We start from the raw sequence: 18,433 nt of genomic DNA, 5'->3' as shown, positions 1-18,433 counted from the left end.
ATACATAATATAGATCGAATCGTCGTTATTGTCATAAAATATCTAATATGGCCGAAGAAAAAAGCATATCTCGGATTTTTTTTTCACAGAAATATAGATATTTAAAGGGAGCTTCATTAAACAAAATAAAAATAAATCAAGCCTTTAATATAACTACTAACTTAATTTTTCTTATAAATAAAACTTAAATTAACTTAACCTGTAATTTGTCTTTTGACAACGGCCTCCTCTAAGAACTTCCACTTTATTCGGTCTCTTGCTACTCTTATCCAGTCCGGTCCTGCTATCCTTTTAAAATCGTCCTCCCATCTGATACCATTCTGTACCAGTCTATGTCCATTTCTCTTTCTTTTCCCTCAGAATGTGTACTCAGAAACTCGATTTCAAGTTTTTGACTCATCGTGTATGCGTTTTTGTGTTCTAACCCTTAATGTTGTCTACATTTACTTTGTCTCATCTTATAACACTAATTATTACGCAAATTTTTATGGAATATTGGCACATCTTATATTTTCTGAGAGATGGTCTGTTAGAGCCCATGTTTGACATCCATACGTTACACACGTGAGTATACACGTGTTATAGACTTTTCTTCGGATTCCTATAGATAGATAATATAGATTTCGGGGTTTTTGATAATTTCACTAAAGGACCAGTATCTTTTCCAAGTATGTAGTTTTATTAATAATATACAAAAACATTTTTTAATACAAAGTCTTTGAGGTTTCTATTGCAGCAGTAAGGCTCGCACGCTCCCGCCCCGCCCCGCGATACGCGATAGTCAACTGTTTACTAAAAGGCCTCGTCTATCAACTGGCTGGCTCTAATTCAATATAATATTTAACATTGTGTGGATATTATGGGCTATGAAAGTATCAAAATCCTATGATGTGATCGGCTATAATTTTTAAATTGTGCAAGTCTTCTTCTGTTGGTTTAATAAAACACGCTATTTACAGCTACAGAAACTATTTTAAATCAAATCAAAATCACTTTATTCATGTAGGTCAAGGAAATAAATGTCAAAAGTTTTATTTTCTTTTTTTATCTTCCGCCACTTCGGAAAGGGTTGAGCTTTAAAGAAAAGAAGTGGCAAGAAACTCAAAATCATACTGTACTTATACATTGAAAAGTTTCAGATCAAAATCTTTAAGTCATATTTATAAGTACTGTATATATAGACAAATAGACATTCACATGATCAGATTCCTAAGTTAAGTAATTATTTACATTTTGGAATAAATATTTGTAAAAATTCTTTGTGAATATTTTCTGTGAAATTATAACTAGTTGATTGGACTATGGAATTAAAACTATAAAATTTATGAAAAGAGTTAAGCCACAGCAATAAGTTTATCTCTGAATGACGGATGCCTTCAGCTCGCTTCATTGCTGGCATAAAACGTGCATCGCAGATTCAGCTTCATCGCGAAATAGGCCGTATTACGAAGCATTACAGCCCAATGTCAACTAAATCAACAATATTTTACGGAGGTAGTTAGAGATTCATGTCAGTCAAACAATACTTCAGCTGGTTGAGGTCGAAGCTGTGTGCACTTAGGGTCGGGCTTCGCATAATATCTCCGTATCTGCATTGTACTCGACACCATTCAGTTGTGCAACACAGACCTGGAGCCGTCTAATACAAAATGATTTTATTAATGCCATTCACAATGACGTCACGCGGAACCAGTTATTTTTAACCGACTGCAAGAACAGAGGAGATTATAAATTCACAAGTATTTTTAATTGAATTTAAGTTGGAAAGCGAAGTGAAAAATAATAAATTTTTGACACTTTTTGGACGGATTAAATCTCGTGAGAATCTCATCGAAATGCTTATAACAATATATTAGTAGCTACACAGCTGACGTATTGTGTGTATATCTTATAAGTGAAATTCAATAGATTTACGGCAGTTCCCAATATTCTATCTACAGATAGTGATGAATTACTACATTCTACTGTCAGTTATAAGCTGGCAATAATATTAAGCTGTCCCAATATACCCGATAAGTCAATCTTATCGCCTTATATTGGGACGCGTGAATTGCAATTACCATACAAACTTGTACCGCTGGTAAGCTATACGTCCTCCCATTGACAGACAACGTGTACAGATAAGGTGAGTTACCGTCGATAAGTTTATTGGGACAGAAAAGTCAAAGATAGTTACGATTTTTATCTCAAGTAAGCGATAGACTGAATATTGGGAACGGCCGTTAATTATAATAGCCGTTATTAATAATTTAATTGTTTTAAACATTATGCAATTTCAAATTTTAATACTAAAAGTTCTTAGTATTCACTTATATCGAGAGTTCCTACAACTGCAATTTTTTTTTAAATCTTATACATAAATCAATTATGAACATAGTTTGATGATTGTTTTGTTATTGAAAATAGTATATTTAAAATTATCCCCAATTTTATATAAGAAATACCATGTCTCATTGTGCAAAAAAAAATTATATATCTTCGCTTTTATGTGGCCATACAGATTAGGTACATACCATGGATTAAAATGTATTCTTTAAAATAAAATAAAAATAATTTCCACTATCATATAAATTATCTAGACCTAATAATGCATAGTCTATATATGAAGCCAAACGACCAGATATTTAATATAAAATCATGAACCCGTGACTCACAAATAATCATTTATATTCGTTACATAAACGTTTTCGTTGTCGATTCAAACCACCATAGCTTTGTGGTGAGAGTCATCAACCACTTCATCATTTTGATCATAATTCAATAACACCAGGTCATATTTCTATACTGTCAAAAATTTTACCTTTTACTTAAGTACTTATTAAATATTATGTAATAAAGATACGTACGGATTCTATCGCTTTCTCGAGTCGGTAAATTTCCTCTTGCAGTAAATGGAGTGTCCCGGTCTTACCGCGGTGTCGCGCAAATGCGGCAGCGCAAGCACTATGAATGCTATTCACCCAGTTTTCGAGCTCCACCTATGAAAATACAATTGGATAAAACCGAGAAGTATTTCTTAATTTTATGGTATCTAAATATGTATAAACGTTTGTTTCAGATGTTTCCATTCGGATATTGTTAGTATGTTGGCAACAATTTTTCCTTAATGGTTAAATAAATAAATAAATATTGTGTTTTATTTTATTTTACATACAAAGTTGAAAAAACGTTATATTTTAGAATAAATGAGTATTTTCTATAAAGAAGGGGTTTTATTTATGGTTTTATAATTAACTTTATTAACTGTTTTTTTAATAGAGAACTAACATACAGATGCTTTCATAGTAATAATTTGAGATATTTATTCCAAAAGACTTAGAAGAATCTCTTGACCTTGATGGACCTTGAGGTGCGAGATCGCTTGTGTATATTATAAAATGTAACAATGCTATATTTGGACAAAATAACTACTGAAATATACTTCACGAAAGTTTTTCAAGTAATGTAAAAATATTTCAGCACATTCCAAAATAAATAAATAATAAAAAACCGACAATAGGAACAACGCTTCAAAGTCAAAAAATTTATATGAACAAAAATATATATATATATACTCGTAGTCCAGATGTATTATAAAAACTTACTAAATATTGGGTAAAACGTCGAAAAAAAAAACTTTCTGTGACTGAAGTCCCCGCCCTCTTCTAGAAGTCGCCGACCCCTTTTTCAGTTAACTTTTGTATGCGATCATCCTATTTTGTTTGTTCGTAATTGTATAGAATTTAACGGAAATTATTATTTTATAATTTCTAAGGAAAATAGCAATTCCTAATAACAAAACAAGGCGAGAAATCGAATGAGGTCGTGTGGATTTTGTCGTTGTTCCATTTCTAACGGCGGTGTCATGTGACGTTCCTCGATTTGTTACACATGGAACAGTGGTAAATAAAGGTTAAGGAATTGTCGTGAAATAGACGATATTACTCTCTTTCTAAAAGTAGCCCAGCAACTAATCAACTGTCCAGAGCCTCTTGCTAAGCTTCAGTTCAATATCCCTGTTAGATCACTGTGATAGCATGATTTACTATGACTTCCCTACACAAACCTAAACTATAAATGAAATATTTTTACTTTGTATGCAAGCAGTAACTTCAACAATCTGTTAAATAGCAATAATAATTTAGATCTCTTCTGTTCCAGCGTAGACTATGCAAGTACCTTAGCTAACAAATTCTTTACTAATAACCCTACATAGTCTTGTGATTATGTATGTTAACTTCAACCTTAATAATCATGAAAATTGTAATTTTCGAATTGTATATGCTCACAATTTCAGTCTCATTTTTATACTCTACAACTTATTGTGGAAACCTATAATTGGCTCTATGCATCTATCTGCAAGTATCATTTAAGTTTAAAGCTGTTGGTTTTCCTAATAAATAAAATAAAATAAAATTTCGCAGAATCAGTAATTTGGAAGAAATATTTATTGTTACGATTCAAAATCGATTAGTTAAGGCCTAATTGAATTATGTTTATTTAAATTTGACTTTGAAAAGATATGAACTTTATTTACATACCTGGCATGGAGCTTGGAAGAGATATGCGTCGCCAAATGCGGTGCTCAAACAGAATATGTGATCGCGTTTCGGATGTTCCGGTATTGGTTGCATGATGGCTCCATCGACTATAATGAGGTGTTTAGGTGCCGCTTCCACTGAGCGACCCTCTCGAGAGTCGCAAGGGTAGAACAGCAGTGTGGTGCCCTTCAGACACACCCAGTAACCCTTCCAGCCTCGCTTGCGAGCTAGTTCAATCTGGTGTTTCTTGCGGAGCAACCATTTCTTAACGCTTAGGAACCTGTGGACAATGAAAATAAATATAATTGCTTTCTTTTTTTATTTATTTAGATTCACCAGTTTTATTACCATTACTACAATACATTTATAATTATGCCTTTTAAGGTCAATACCGCATGCGAAGAGCGCTCGAGATGTGCTGGAAGATTTTCCCTGGTGGCTCAAAGTTATCAACGCCTTCAACTGCAGTTAACATCGCTAAAGTGAACAAGAAAAAATACATCAATGAAACATTAATTAGTCTTAGTTGATGTATTATTGAAAAAAGTTATTACAATTAAATTTATACTTTTATGGTAATATTTGCTCAAGTAAATTTTAATTATGAATATGATTTATTTGTTTATCAGAGTGTGAGCACTACTTTTTAAAGTTATACACTTCAGCAAATTTAAATTGCAAAATTTCAAATATAGTTAAAAAAATATGTGAAATTATATCAACAAAGAACGACCTTTGAAGTTTTAATTTAGTGAATATAGATTTCTATTTAAATGTTAATCTTCTGTGAAATGTTAAATTAATAGGCTTAAATTGTCTTGAAACTTTTTCTTTGGGTTGATCTTAATACCCGATTTTTAAAGTTATAATTAATTCTTAAAATTAATCATTACTTGTTTTAGTTAGAAGATGTAAGTATTAGGGATTAGTTTTTAAAATAATGTAAGAGTTGTTGTAATTATGGATGATGAAAAATAATGTTGAAAATGCAATTTGATTAAATTGTATAAAAGTTAAAAACTAGTAATAAATTTGGTTGTTTATTTAATATAATAATTATTTTCTTTCATGTAACACAGCGCAATTACTAAAATGTTATTACTACATTACGAAGTTGATGAAATAATTTATAATAAAAATATTTCTAATAATCTGTAATATTAAAGTATAATAAGTTTCACACTTCAAAAAACGATAAAACCTTAGTATCAAACGAAAAAATATAAAAGCAACAATATCGCAGCGTTCTAAATAATAAATAATTTGTAAATCGTAAAGTATTAACCTTTTTTCGAAAAATATTGTATTATCTTAGTAAGGATTGGTTTCCGTTGCGCTCCTTAATTTAATACATATTATCAAGCTTATAATGTTTCTTATTGAATCAATTACGACTTTGCTCTAATAAGTAACGTTTAACGTAGGTCTTGTTTATTTAAGAATATGATTTTGGGGTTCCCTGAAATGTCTAAGTCCAATGAAATTGTAAACACAATTGAAATCAATGGTCTGATTGTTACGTTGGCGAAACCAGCAGGGACTTAAATTCGTATACAATTAATAAGAACTAAATTTATTGAAACTCCAACTTGTATATTTTATGACATTATTTTTAAGGAGACACTTCAGTCAGAGTTATAAACCCAATTAACGAATGTACAAAGTTATGAGTACAGTTAGAAGTTCGCGCGAGCGAGTGACAAAGTTCGAGGTAAAAATATCGAAGAACCGCCGGAAGTCATCGAAGGAGCTACTTCCTGTGTTTATACATAGCGCGACGTCCTTACAGTCGCGTTGAATGGGTCACGGCTAAGATTTCCCTCAGGTCATTTGGGATTCATGGAGCAGGAATTGTAGCCTCAAGGAATATAAAGCCTCCTGGAGGCTTTAAGAAACTCGTCAACTCTTTACGACATCACGTTCCTTTGTTTTTCATCTCTCGTCCTTTCCTTTGCAATAATTTCAAGCCTCAGTAAGGCAGGTGGTATCTAGTTTGTTTGCGCAAGATCTTTACAGGAAAAGTAACTCTTTATTTTCTTATTTCGTGTTCTCGTGGTTTTTGTGTCTTTTTAGGTCTTATATAGATATTAAAATATCGGAATATAACATAATTGTGAATATTTGAAAATGATTTTGATGTATTTGGTGTTGTTTGTCCAGAAAAATATCGTGTATGTTCCATTACTTGTATTGTTATTATAGTATAATAATATTAAGTAGAATTAAGTGAACTAAGTAATGTATGAAGGATTTATAAACTTAACAATATAAAACCATAGAATATTCTTAAAATACTTTAAGTATTTTATTTAATAAATGTTAGTTTCACACTCTATATGCAAAACTTTTTAAAGGATCGAACACATGTGTCTTAATTTAATATAACATTAATAGCTGGATTTAATATAACGTATATAAGAATTATTTTCCTAACTATTTAAATTAAAATTACTATTAATGTTTTGCCTTTTTAGCTTGACAATTCGGTAGATATTTCCAGTAACGATTTCATATTCTTTCTTCTGATTCTTTTAACATAAATATTTTCAAAGTTTATAATTCGAGTCGACGTTCGAGTGATTGGTAAGAATATAGTTTTCATTTGTGTCATTTTACTGTAATACCAACTGACTGTCAATCAAAGACATCATTTTTACTTACAAAAGTGATTTATTTATGTTAGGTTTTATATTATATTCATAGTATACAGTGAATTGCTATGTTATGTCTATAGACATGTTGTGTGTTTGATTGTATTAATTTTTGTTTCCAAAATTATTGTATATATCTACTAGAATATAATTTGACTCTAAACTTGTTTTCGCAAAACATTTCTTTCGAATATTGCAATAGCAATAATTTCTTTAATTTTAAATGAAAATATATGAATGAAATAAAATTTGCATCTTTAGAAGAAGTTAAAAGCTAATAATTTGTAATAATAATATTTATTCATTTCTATATCAATTGTTTCACATTGATCACAAACTATTTATTATATTAATGTACATCAAATTCACTCTGTCTGTTAGTCTTATGATTACGCAATCAATTTTGATAGAATTTAGCTTTATCTAGTGTTATAGGATAATCTCTTGAAACTGACGTCTGTTTTGAAATAGGATCTCCATGATCCTGAATAATAAGGCAAAAAGAGAAAAAACAGTACTGGCTAGCATCTTGCAAGCATTTTGCGGTTATTTTAAAATATAGATTATAGTGTTTTAAAAATAAATAAATAAGAATAACAGACCCGACCCACACAGACTCAGGCACCCCAATTCAGTAGAGCAAATGTTACGTTGTGTTACTTCATAATAGCTGCAGTTGGTAACTTACCCAGCTTTCCTTACAGCACCAGTGCAGTTGAAGGAGGCTGCAGCAGCCCCTGTTTGTTTCCCTTTGTACGGTGAGTTCATCGCGCTTTCCCCAGGGTCCTCTTCATCCGACACGGCAGTCGTCAGTGACATGCGATCATCGTCAGAAATCTGCATAAAGAGAAATATTTAAAATATCTGCAATAATTTTTATTAATAAATAACGACATTCGGACTTTACGTTTGCTTGAACTGCGTCTTTATTGCGACAGTTTTAATTTACCCGTAAACTGTTAAATGAATAGGCTTGAATCTTTTGTTTGGATTAATTCAGGTACACATTATATTACAGCTGCAATGGACTGCAAATGTTAGTTTCGCACTTCTAGCTAATCGGAACTATTTGAATTTCGAGTATTATATTTTCCAAAATGTTGCAACCTTCTTAGTGATAAAAGTCGAAAATATGCTAATGAAGTACGACGACCATTTTAATGCTGTTTATGACATTGTCACAGGAGACGAAACGTGGATTTATTGTTTTGAGCCAGAAAAAAAACAGCAATCTTGTGAATAGGTGTTTGAAAATGAGAACAGGCCAACAAAAGTAAGGCAGGCGGGAAACGTTGGTAAAATAATGATCGCATTTTTTTCTCAGCTACGGGTCTCATCTGCACAATTCCACTTGAAGATCAAAAGAGTGTTAATGCCGAGTGGTATTCTACCATTTGTTTATCCAGGGTTGTTAAAAAAGTTCTCGAAAGGCGACCAAAAAGCCGCGTTCTCCTACATCATGACAACGCTTCTTCACACTTTCAACAAAACTAAGTCATTTTTAGCTTCCGAAAAAGTACAATTCGTCACCCATCCTGCACAAAGCACTGTTTTTTCTGTATTTTCCCCAAAATCAAAGATTTGATGAGAGGTTTCACTTTTATCAATTCCAAAGAGATAGCGTTCAATCAGCACGTAGAAAACATGCCTTCAGATCTGTGGTCCTATTTTAAAAAAATGTTTAAAATGTAAAGGAGAGTATTTTGAACGGCAATAAACATAATATTTTGGTTATAACATGTTATTTTGTTAAGTTACGCAAACTTTTATTGTGACCTACGTATTCAATACAAATTGCAAATTGATAACTCAGCGTGTAGTGTGTATAAGGTTCGTTGGAAAACGTTGATGAAATTTCATGAATTGTATGTTATTATTTGTGATATCAAAGTTTCACATCGTTCCAAAAAATATGTCTGAATATAACGTTTTATTTAGTTTAAAACACCGATACAACATTTTAACGCGCAATTGACATAAGAAATATGTTTTTTGTTTTGGCTTTGACAGTCAGAACAATTAATGTGCAAAGAAATACATCCAACAGCACACATATACATGACGGCGGCCAATTAAAATGGTTACTTCATGAATCATTGCCAGTGCATTTAACAAATTTTGTTTGTTTCTGTACGTGCTAAATTCCTTAAAATTTTTGGAGCGGCTTTCTGTACCTTCGTTAGCAAAAGCCGACTCTTCATCGACGCATTCTTATAAATAAATTGATTCGCTATTCATATAGAGTTCATCATTATCATTAGCCATTACAGTTAGAATGATTTAAATATAACGATATTTTGGCGTTTTATTAAAAATGGCGTTCTATACATATAAAGACATATCATTTGCAGTCTTATAGTAGAACGGCAAAAGTGTGCTTAAAGACAATGTACGCATACTTTTCTAATTAGTCAGTCGAAGCTTATTATCGTGTAATGTTTGCCATGTTCTATATTTCAGCTTTGTTTTTATACTACGTGATTTGTCTATATGTATAGAACATCATTGGTTAGTGTTTCACTCGATCACTTTTGTATAAAGATTATTATGAAATTTAGTACAGAGATACTTCATAGGGCTAGCTCTTATGTTGGGATCAACGGTTCTTTGGTAATAAACAATTAGAAATGCTTAGACTTGTCCCAGATCCAATACCTAAAATATATCTCAGACAGAACATCGTTGTATGTTGAGTAATTTTTGGCTTAGCTCAATTGGAGTGAAGCTTTAGTTATACCGAACGAGATAGATATTTTAAAATAAATATGATGCATCAAATTATTATTATAAAATTACAAAAGAAGTATTGTGCACTGATAAAATAAGATTATTATTTATAGAGACCGAATTATATGCTACAAAAAAAGTCCAAAATATGCATGCAAATATGCTTGAAAAATAGCTAAAATATGCACGAAAATCCATATAAAGGGCCAAAATATGCATATAATTAAACAGGAAACAATTTTATTTTATTTTATTTTATAAAGGCTTGTACTAAAAATCGTATTTGTGTAATAAATATTACAAGATATACCTATACGTAATAAAATTGCTATTTTGTAACACAAGGTGTAAAATCGAAAACCTATTTTTGCGTGCGCTGCAAAAACTATTGACAATAGAACAAAATGATGTACAGGCTATAATATAGGCAATATTTTATTATTTATAAAACTATCGCGTGAATTATACTTTATGTGGCAAAACAACGTTTGCCGGGTCAGCTAGTTATTTATATAAATTACAAACTTAAATTATATTAAAGCAACACATTCCCTGTATGAACCAAAGAACTACGGTACAAAACAGTAATAATTTTAAATAAGATTACTTAAGCATTCATTTCAAAAGATAATCGGATTAAATACTGCGCTGTTGAAGATAAAACGACACTTGAAAACTCAATTTAATACATCAGTTAAAGTACACGGCAATAAAATTGAAATAATTTTTAATTACATTGCAACTGCAATTTCACGATTTTCGCAGTGAGCTTTAATAAATTATATTGTTGACGTCGTGAACACACCTCAAAGCAAATTACACTCTGTATTTAAGGAAATTCAACCGAGGCCTGGGTGGAAATTGAATGCGTACTCAGTTATAATTTTAGGCTGCGTACCTTTGTACTTATGTACGTCCATTGCGAACAGTTTATAAAACACAGAATTGTTGGCTATGTTGGTAAAATAATTTATTTAACAAAGGCGCATTGAAAGATTAAAGCTGCAAACATATATTAATGAACAAAGGTATGTAATTTTAAACCTATATTATATGTATATTTATAATTGGGAGGGACGTTACGTTTTCTAAGATATATGCAAGGGAACCGATAGCTGGTCGTGTCGTGGTGCGGTGTCTGATCGGTTCCGTCTTCAGGGATTTTTATCTTTTTAAATTGATAATATACTACTTTAAGCTATTTATTTTAATATATAATTTCTCTCATAATTCATGCTCTCACTCAATTCTCATAAAATACTTATTTACAGTGTATACGTATTAATACACATATATATATATATATATATATATATATATAATACTCGTTACTCTTTTGAGTTTTTTTTTGAGATAAATCACGTCTTTTTCTTTAACTTACTCAAGTAAGTCAAAACGTTTGAGTAATATTGGCGCATAACTTTACGTACATTGCATAAAATATAATGTTAAATACGGAAACTGTACAAATAGATCAAAAAGAGTGAGAGTTTTTTGCCACTTCTTCTGTTTGAAGCTCAATTTTTCCGGAATTCCGTTGTAAAATCTGTGACATATATAAGTGACATTTCATATTCATACTGATATCGTTGAAGACTTGCAGTAACAAGAGTCATAATATCAAAAATAAATAAATATAATATGTATTTAAAAAGTACGTAATGTGGTGACGTAATTGGCACATACCAATATTTACAAGATCGCCAATGCTCCTGTGATTCCTCTGGTGTTACAAGAGGAATTGCTATGATCACTTACCATCAGTATGTACATTCGAGTCATTCCTCTTTGGCTGATTTCTCGTCATCTTGGATAAAAAAGGTATTGTGATTATTATAATTGTTCGTTATAAATTTCTTATTTATTTATCTGTTCGATAAAATCATAATCCTAGCAAATATTACATCACTTCATCACCGTAGAATACAACTCGAATCACTATATTTATACAAAATCATTCATAATAACATAAATAGCACTGACTTAGTTAATAAAGTACATTACAAAACCACGAAGCGCGCACGTGACACGACTAAAAGACTCTTCTATATACCACCATCGCGTACAAATGCTGGAATACGATCACCCGTCCGTAGAATGTGTTATAGATATAATGAATACTTCACTAATTTAGATATTTTTCATGACAAGCAGTCCACATCTAAATCCCAGGTATATAATAAGTATATAAAGAAAGCAGCAAGAAGCCGAATACAAAATTTAAATATGAACTATACATAGAATACAGGCTCCTAAAATATATATTTATATATATAGGTAAATGTGTATAATATAGATAGTAGGTATAATATATATTTTAGTGTATTACTATAATATGTATAGGTATATATTATTATATATCTTTGATTATATTATTTTTTTTTAAATATTTTATATGTATATTTATCACTATTACTATTACTTCTAAATATTATTTTTTATCTTAATCTTTAAACACTAGTAGTATTAAGCGTAGATAATGTAATATTGTTAAAAATCAGCGGAACACGTGGTTTAGAATACATGTATTATAATTCTTATAACTCATTGTCTACACATGTATTTGTATTTCTGTTTGTGTTTTCCTAATAAAAAAAATTAATAAACAAATATATTCAGTAAAATGTTACATTTACAATATTTAAGGTACTTTCCGTCAATGTGGCATAGCCGCGGAACGGCCCGTATATAAATTGTAAAATTTGAAAAGAGAAATATTTCTCGTGTAAATTGTATTACAATATATAAAAGAAAAATTACTTTGAGGTGCATACGGTCCAGAGAGCACCCACTTGGTTCAATGACTCTCGACACCCGCTCCGTCGTTCTTAGCTCTTTTCTTTTAAGAAATATATTCATACTGTATAATAGAATTTGATATGCAATTGAGATGGCCGACGAATAGCTAGAATGTGGGGCACCGCCTGCGAGTTTCACCTACAAAATCTTTTGTGTAAAAATAATTGTGATTTAAAATATACAGAGGCAAAAGCTTTGCACCATGATCAACGGTTTTCACTTCATGTACGTTTACTTACAATATTAAAACCCGTTTTGTTGGTTAAAGTGTTTTTTTAATATTTTACTATCCGCATAATTATATACCGATATAACCGACAAAGTTTAATCAAAAACTTCAACTTATATTGTAGATGCGTTCCCGGCCTTTAACTGAGTACTGTTCTCATCTCTGGGCGGGCGCTCCCCAGTACCAGCTTCTTCCATTTGATGGCATACAACTAAGAGCGGCTCGAATCATCGACGATCAAGTCATCTCCTATCGGCTTGATTCTTTCTCGTTGCGTAGAGATGTGAGTTCTCTCTACATTTTCTCCTCATTTATGATGGGGAGTGCTTAGAATTGTTCGGGTTGATTCCAGCAGCTGAATCCCACCACCAGACATTATGTCAAAATGTTGAAGTCTGGCATTCCATAACCACACGTTTTGTAAGAAATTTCTTGCCTCACACAGCCACTTTGTGGAATCATTTACCAGCTATGAACCCCAGCCATTGCGAATGCCTCACCACTCCCCATCACGTAAGCCTCTTGCCCGCTTAACCCCTCTTATATAATAAATAAAAAATAAAAATAAATAAAATCTATTGAGGTTTTTTATTATTCAGTTACTGTCGCATCCTTGCTTGTTGCATCCCTTTGCATACATTTGTAAATATAATGTAAAATGCCGAAACTGTAAATAATCATAAAAGAGCAGCAAAAAAGCAAGACTATTATTTTTTTCCGAAGTGTTGGTAAGTGGTAAAATATATAACTTTGACCAGAAATATATCGTAACAGTGGACATATGTACATATTATGTCTTCTGTGATATCGTCATACACTTAACCATACCATATAATAGATCGTGCGAGCGCGTGTCAAAACTACAAAAACTATTAAAAAAGCGCTTTTACTGGAATCCAATGTTGAACGTACGTTGGAATAAATAAAGGAATCAAATATCAGCCAATGCTCGAAATACTTGACATCCAGCAACGTTTAATACTGAATAAAAACCGTTCGCTTCAATACGACTAACAAAAATCACTTTGACGTGTCATTTATAGAAGAATGTGAAATTTATTGGTACAAATTGTATTGTTAATTACATATAGTTACCTGCTCAAGATTTTTATTCTCTAAATAATTTAGTAATCTGTAGACTTTACTACAAAGATCTATTAAATTAAACATCTTTAGGGCGCGCTACACTAGGATGAGACTTTATTTCGACTAATATTACAGAATATTTCCATAAATAACTTAGCTCATAGAATTATTCCATAGGTACATAACAACATAGAGAAGTGTATTATTTCCTGTTCTTTGCAGCAGCCTGTACCTGTGACACGTACAATCAAAGCCTCTATACTGATTTACAAATCTTATGACGTCACAAAGCTAGTGTTAAATTTTTAAACGAAAAACGATTAAACGCTTATTTTGTGGGTATTTAATGAGACATTCAGGAATTTTTATTTCTGTCCTGTGGTATAACAAATACCGTCTCATTGCGTATTTTCTACAAATCATTTTGATATTTGCTAGAATATTAGAAGATTTGGAACAGTTATTTTGCATAAAACAAATACTATTTTCGAAGAACTATTTAAATACGAATGTAACTTTTAAGTAAACGTAGGACTTGGGAGTCTGTCTTACACCGAAGGTATTCAAGGGAGAAAGACGGAAAAACTTTTAATTAATGAGCATAATTCTTTTAAGAATATTAAAGTATAATATTAAGTATTTAATGTTAAAGGGCTTGGGTTTATATTCCAATAAACATATTATGACGACAGACAGGGTTGAACAGTACAGTCTCTCCAAAAAGAGATCTAAGTGGCAGCCCTTAAAATATCACTACCTAAAACCCCTTGTTAGCCTGTGTTACCCTTGTTAGTTCACATAAACCTATCAGGATTTTGTGTCACTGCACAGTTTTTTATGTCCATTAAGTTGCAATAACTGTTGGTAAAGAATACAAATATTAAAACAATTGATGCTTTTTGTCTTTTACGAACAAGCGATTAGCTTTGTTGTTAAGCTGTGAGTAAGCTCCCATTTACGGATCCGCCAGATCTGACTAAGGGTGTGTACAGTAGATAGATCATATGATGTAAGTAGAAATGTTGATAACTGTTTTTTAAGCATTGTAAAGCGATATTGACATTTAGGTATGTGCATAATGGATAAGACAAAAAAATCTAATAAACAATAATAACATTCGTAAATGTGACTAAAGATTTTAATATAGCATTAATCTGCATCTTAAATCAAACTTTAGCTCCAGATAAAACAGTCAAATATGTAACCAAAGATATAAAGGAAAGAATAAAGGATTATATTATTAAAAATACAGTTATGTAATAATAATAATTTATTTATTTACACAACCTGAGTCAACATAGATGACAATGACTTAAATTTATAAATAAATCAATAAGTTAGTCATATTAATAATTATACCAATTTTAAATAATAATAATAATTGCAAAATCAAAAAAGTATATTTCTTTGAATAAGTGGGTGAATCATAATATTATAGTAGTTCAAATACTGACAGTCAAATCGGTTTGCGAACGAATTCAGAATATGATCGCGGGGCAACCGCATCATTTATATCAAAGAAGTGCAAGTTCGCGTTATAAAACTATAAAAGCAATCCACCTATTACAAATTGGGTCTTTTTAACTCTTAATTAATTACTTAAATCCCAAATCAATATGACCAAAATACTAATTTGGAACAATTCAACATTTTCAGGTTCGCGCATTGTGTTATCTTTTTATAATGACTCGACACCTAATGAGCTAACCTGGAACATTTAGGAGTTGAAATGAATAAGTAATGAGGGCGGGCAACCGTTTCCAACTGCGGCACTTGCTAATTAGTAAAGCAGAGTTCTTATACAAATCCTAAACTTTTAAAACATTGTTTATTTTTCGGACAAGAAAGTTGAAACAAGTGATTCACATTTACCTAACCGTTTCATGTTATGGTTCAGACCTGACTACCTTAAACGGGATATTCAATTCAAATGCAAAGCTTGATAAATTTTGCAGAGATAAATTTTAATGACATAAGGTCTTCAAAGGATACAGAGAGGTTAATAGTTTGTGTAAGTGAATATCTATGTACAAACGTCATAGGAAGATTTTAATGTGAAACCTACAATGGGAACTATAGCTTAGACTTTTTATTCTAACCTCGATTACCAGGGGATACAAATTATATATAAGACAAAAGAAAAGAAACCATAGTTAAGGAACACATTTTAATAGCATCATCATCATCGATTCAGCCGGAAGACGTCCACTGCTGGATCCTCCTCTCCCACCCCCACGCAAAAATTTCCACGACGATCGGTCCTGCGCTACCCTCATCCAACATATTCCGGTGATCTTGACCAGATCATTGGTCCGTCTAGTGGGGGATCTACCAACACTGCGTCTTCCGGTAAATATCATGCGGACACATAAATTAGAAAATAATTTTTAAATTTGTTTTCGTTATATAGTGATACAAAGTGTACTGGACTTTTTTTTCAGTTTAAAATAAATGCGTGACTTCTTTTAGTTACCTAACCTATAATTTTACAATTGGTGCGTTAAAAATAAGTATATTTCGACTTATACAACCAATAATTCACGGAATAACCTCTTTTTGTAAAGATGGAAAACGACAAAGCAATTTGTATGGGCGACCCATAAAAGACAGAGTTAAAGCAAACCTTGTTTGATTTGTGCAAATGTATGCTCAACAAGCTCGTGACTGCAATGAACGGAGATACGACGAGCGACGTGTGGATTGAATATTGTGATGAAGCCATATAAAGCTATCAATGTTTCTTTGCATAGGAATATGCTTGTTTCGGATCAACAAATAGAATTTCTATTACCTTTGGATTAAGACTTTGCTCACTAAATAAAAAGATGTGTAGGCGTGTGTTCAGTATTCCACGGCAAGCAAATAAAATATTCCATCGAATTTGAATTGAAATATATTATTGTTCGAAACCTTTTCTATCAGTATCGAAAACACTATTTGTAGCTTGCTGATAATAGAATAAGAAAATTTGTGTTATTATAATGAACCAGTTTAGGCAGACAAAAACTATTCTAAATATATATTTGATTATATGTTCATCTCAATATGTACATAAACACTTATGAAAAGATCACTCTGGGGATATTCATGAAAAAGAGGATCATTTAATTATTATTATAGGAAAAATCAGGTGTATGTTATACACGCAACGAAAAACATTAAAACTAATTGACAGTTCTTTTCTTTTTGAAATCGGTTGAAACAAAGTAAACAAAAGAACATTAAAATAAGGCTTTTATTCAATATCTAATAATTTTTCAAATCTTGTAACACGACAACGACTTATTTAGCTTGAATTATCGGTTTTATATTTTTTGTTGATAAAAATAAAATAATAATTGACATCCGTCTAATTTCATATTAGACAATTTAGGCATAGCCTGTATGTACTATGGGTGCAAGACTACAGAAAAGAATACTTTTATTTATACGTTATACATATTCAAACATCAAAATGTTGTACTAATTCTCAAAGAATCTTATATATTTTTCTTGAATGTATACTCAGTAAATCCTTCAAAATATCGATCAGAAAAATATATCGAATAAAACTTGATGCAACAGATACAAATATCATAGGATTACAATATGAAGGCTTTATACAATGAACTTTACGTTATATATTTCTTATATGGCCAATTTTTATTCTAAAAAATTATCTATACTTTTTACAAAATATCAAGCCAAGCGTGGATCTAATGTAGATCCAAAAAATATTTAATAATTATAATATAAAAATATTAATAGTATTAACTATTTTAATAATACCATAGTTCGTTATCTTATAATAGTATGACAGTATTTTATGAATATCAATAATAATGATATTCCTAGAAATATTTCGTGAAAAAAGTTAGGAGATATTTTATTTTGATAACCGTAGAGATGCAAGTGGAGGTTACGATTTATATTATATATTTATGTCATAGATAAAATAGCAGATGCTTAACATGACAATTTTCTAACGAAGTTTTCTACTCAACCTAGAAGCTGCTATCTAGGTATAAATTTACATGAGATAATAGAGGTGGTTAATCCGTGAATATTCAAAGCTGAAACTTCGGTTTAACTCCTATACATTAAAACTAAGCGTAGCTGAAGAATAGAAGCTTAATGCAAATCAAGATTTTCTTGCTTCTAGCCATGGAATGAAAGTATAAAAGGCCTCATTACTAAAAAAGGAAATTGCTACTTCTCACGGTAAGCTCAGAATAAGGCCACGCTACCTATATTTATGAATTAACCTCGATTAAGAGTTATGATTAAATAGCACAGCGGCGCGTTGTTCTGTCGTGAAGCAGAAATGTGCAAGCATTATTGTGATTCGGGTTGGAGGGCACCGTAGTTAGTGAAATTACTAATAAAAACATTTTGTCTCTAAGTGTTAGTGCAATAGCAATGACGCTGAGAATCCTAGGTTG

At 31.2% G+C, this 18,433-nt stretch overlaps 1 protein-coding gene across 2 annotated transcripts in view; it reads right to left on the bottom strand.

Moving 5' to 3' along the window:
* Positions 1-18,433, bottom strand: part of LOC126977120 (protein still life, isoforms C/SIF type 2) — a 222,852-nt gene that overhangs the window by 76,204 nt on the left and 128,215 nt on the right. For both annotated transcript variants that reach the window (XM_050825824.1, XM_050825825.1), the window contains 3 exons: positions 7,860-8,008; positions 4,521-4,800; positions 2,847-2,978 (listed from right to left, as the gene is read on the bottom strand). In XM_050825824.1, coding sequence (XP_050681781.1) covers positions 2,847-2,978; positions 4,521-4,800; positions 7,860-8,008 — 561 coding nt within the window. The remainder of the gene's footprint in view (positions 1-2,846; positions 2,979-4,520; positions 4,801-7,859; positions 8,009-18,433) is intronic.

This window comes from Leptidea sinapis, chromosome 43 (genome assembly GCF_905404315.1).
Source record: "Leptidea sinapis chromosome 43, ilLepSina1.1, whole genome shotgun sequence".
NCBI classification, from domain to species: domain Eukaryota; kingdom Metazoa; phylum Arthropoda; class Insecta; order Lepidoptera; family Pieridae; genus Leptidea; species Leptidea sinapis.
The sequence above is the reverse complement of the archived record's forward strand: the minus strand, read 5'-3'. Positions and strand labels throughout refer to the sequence as shown.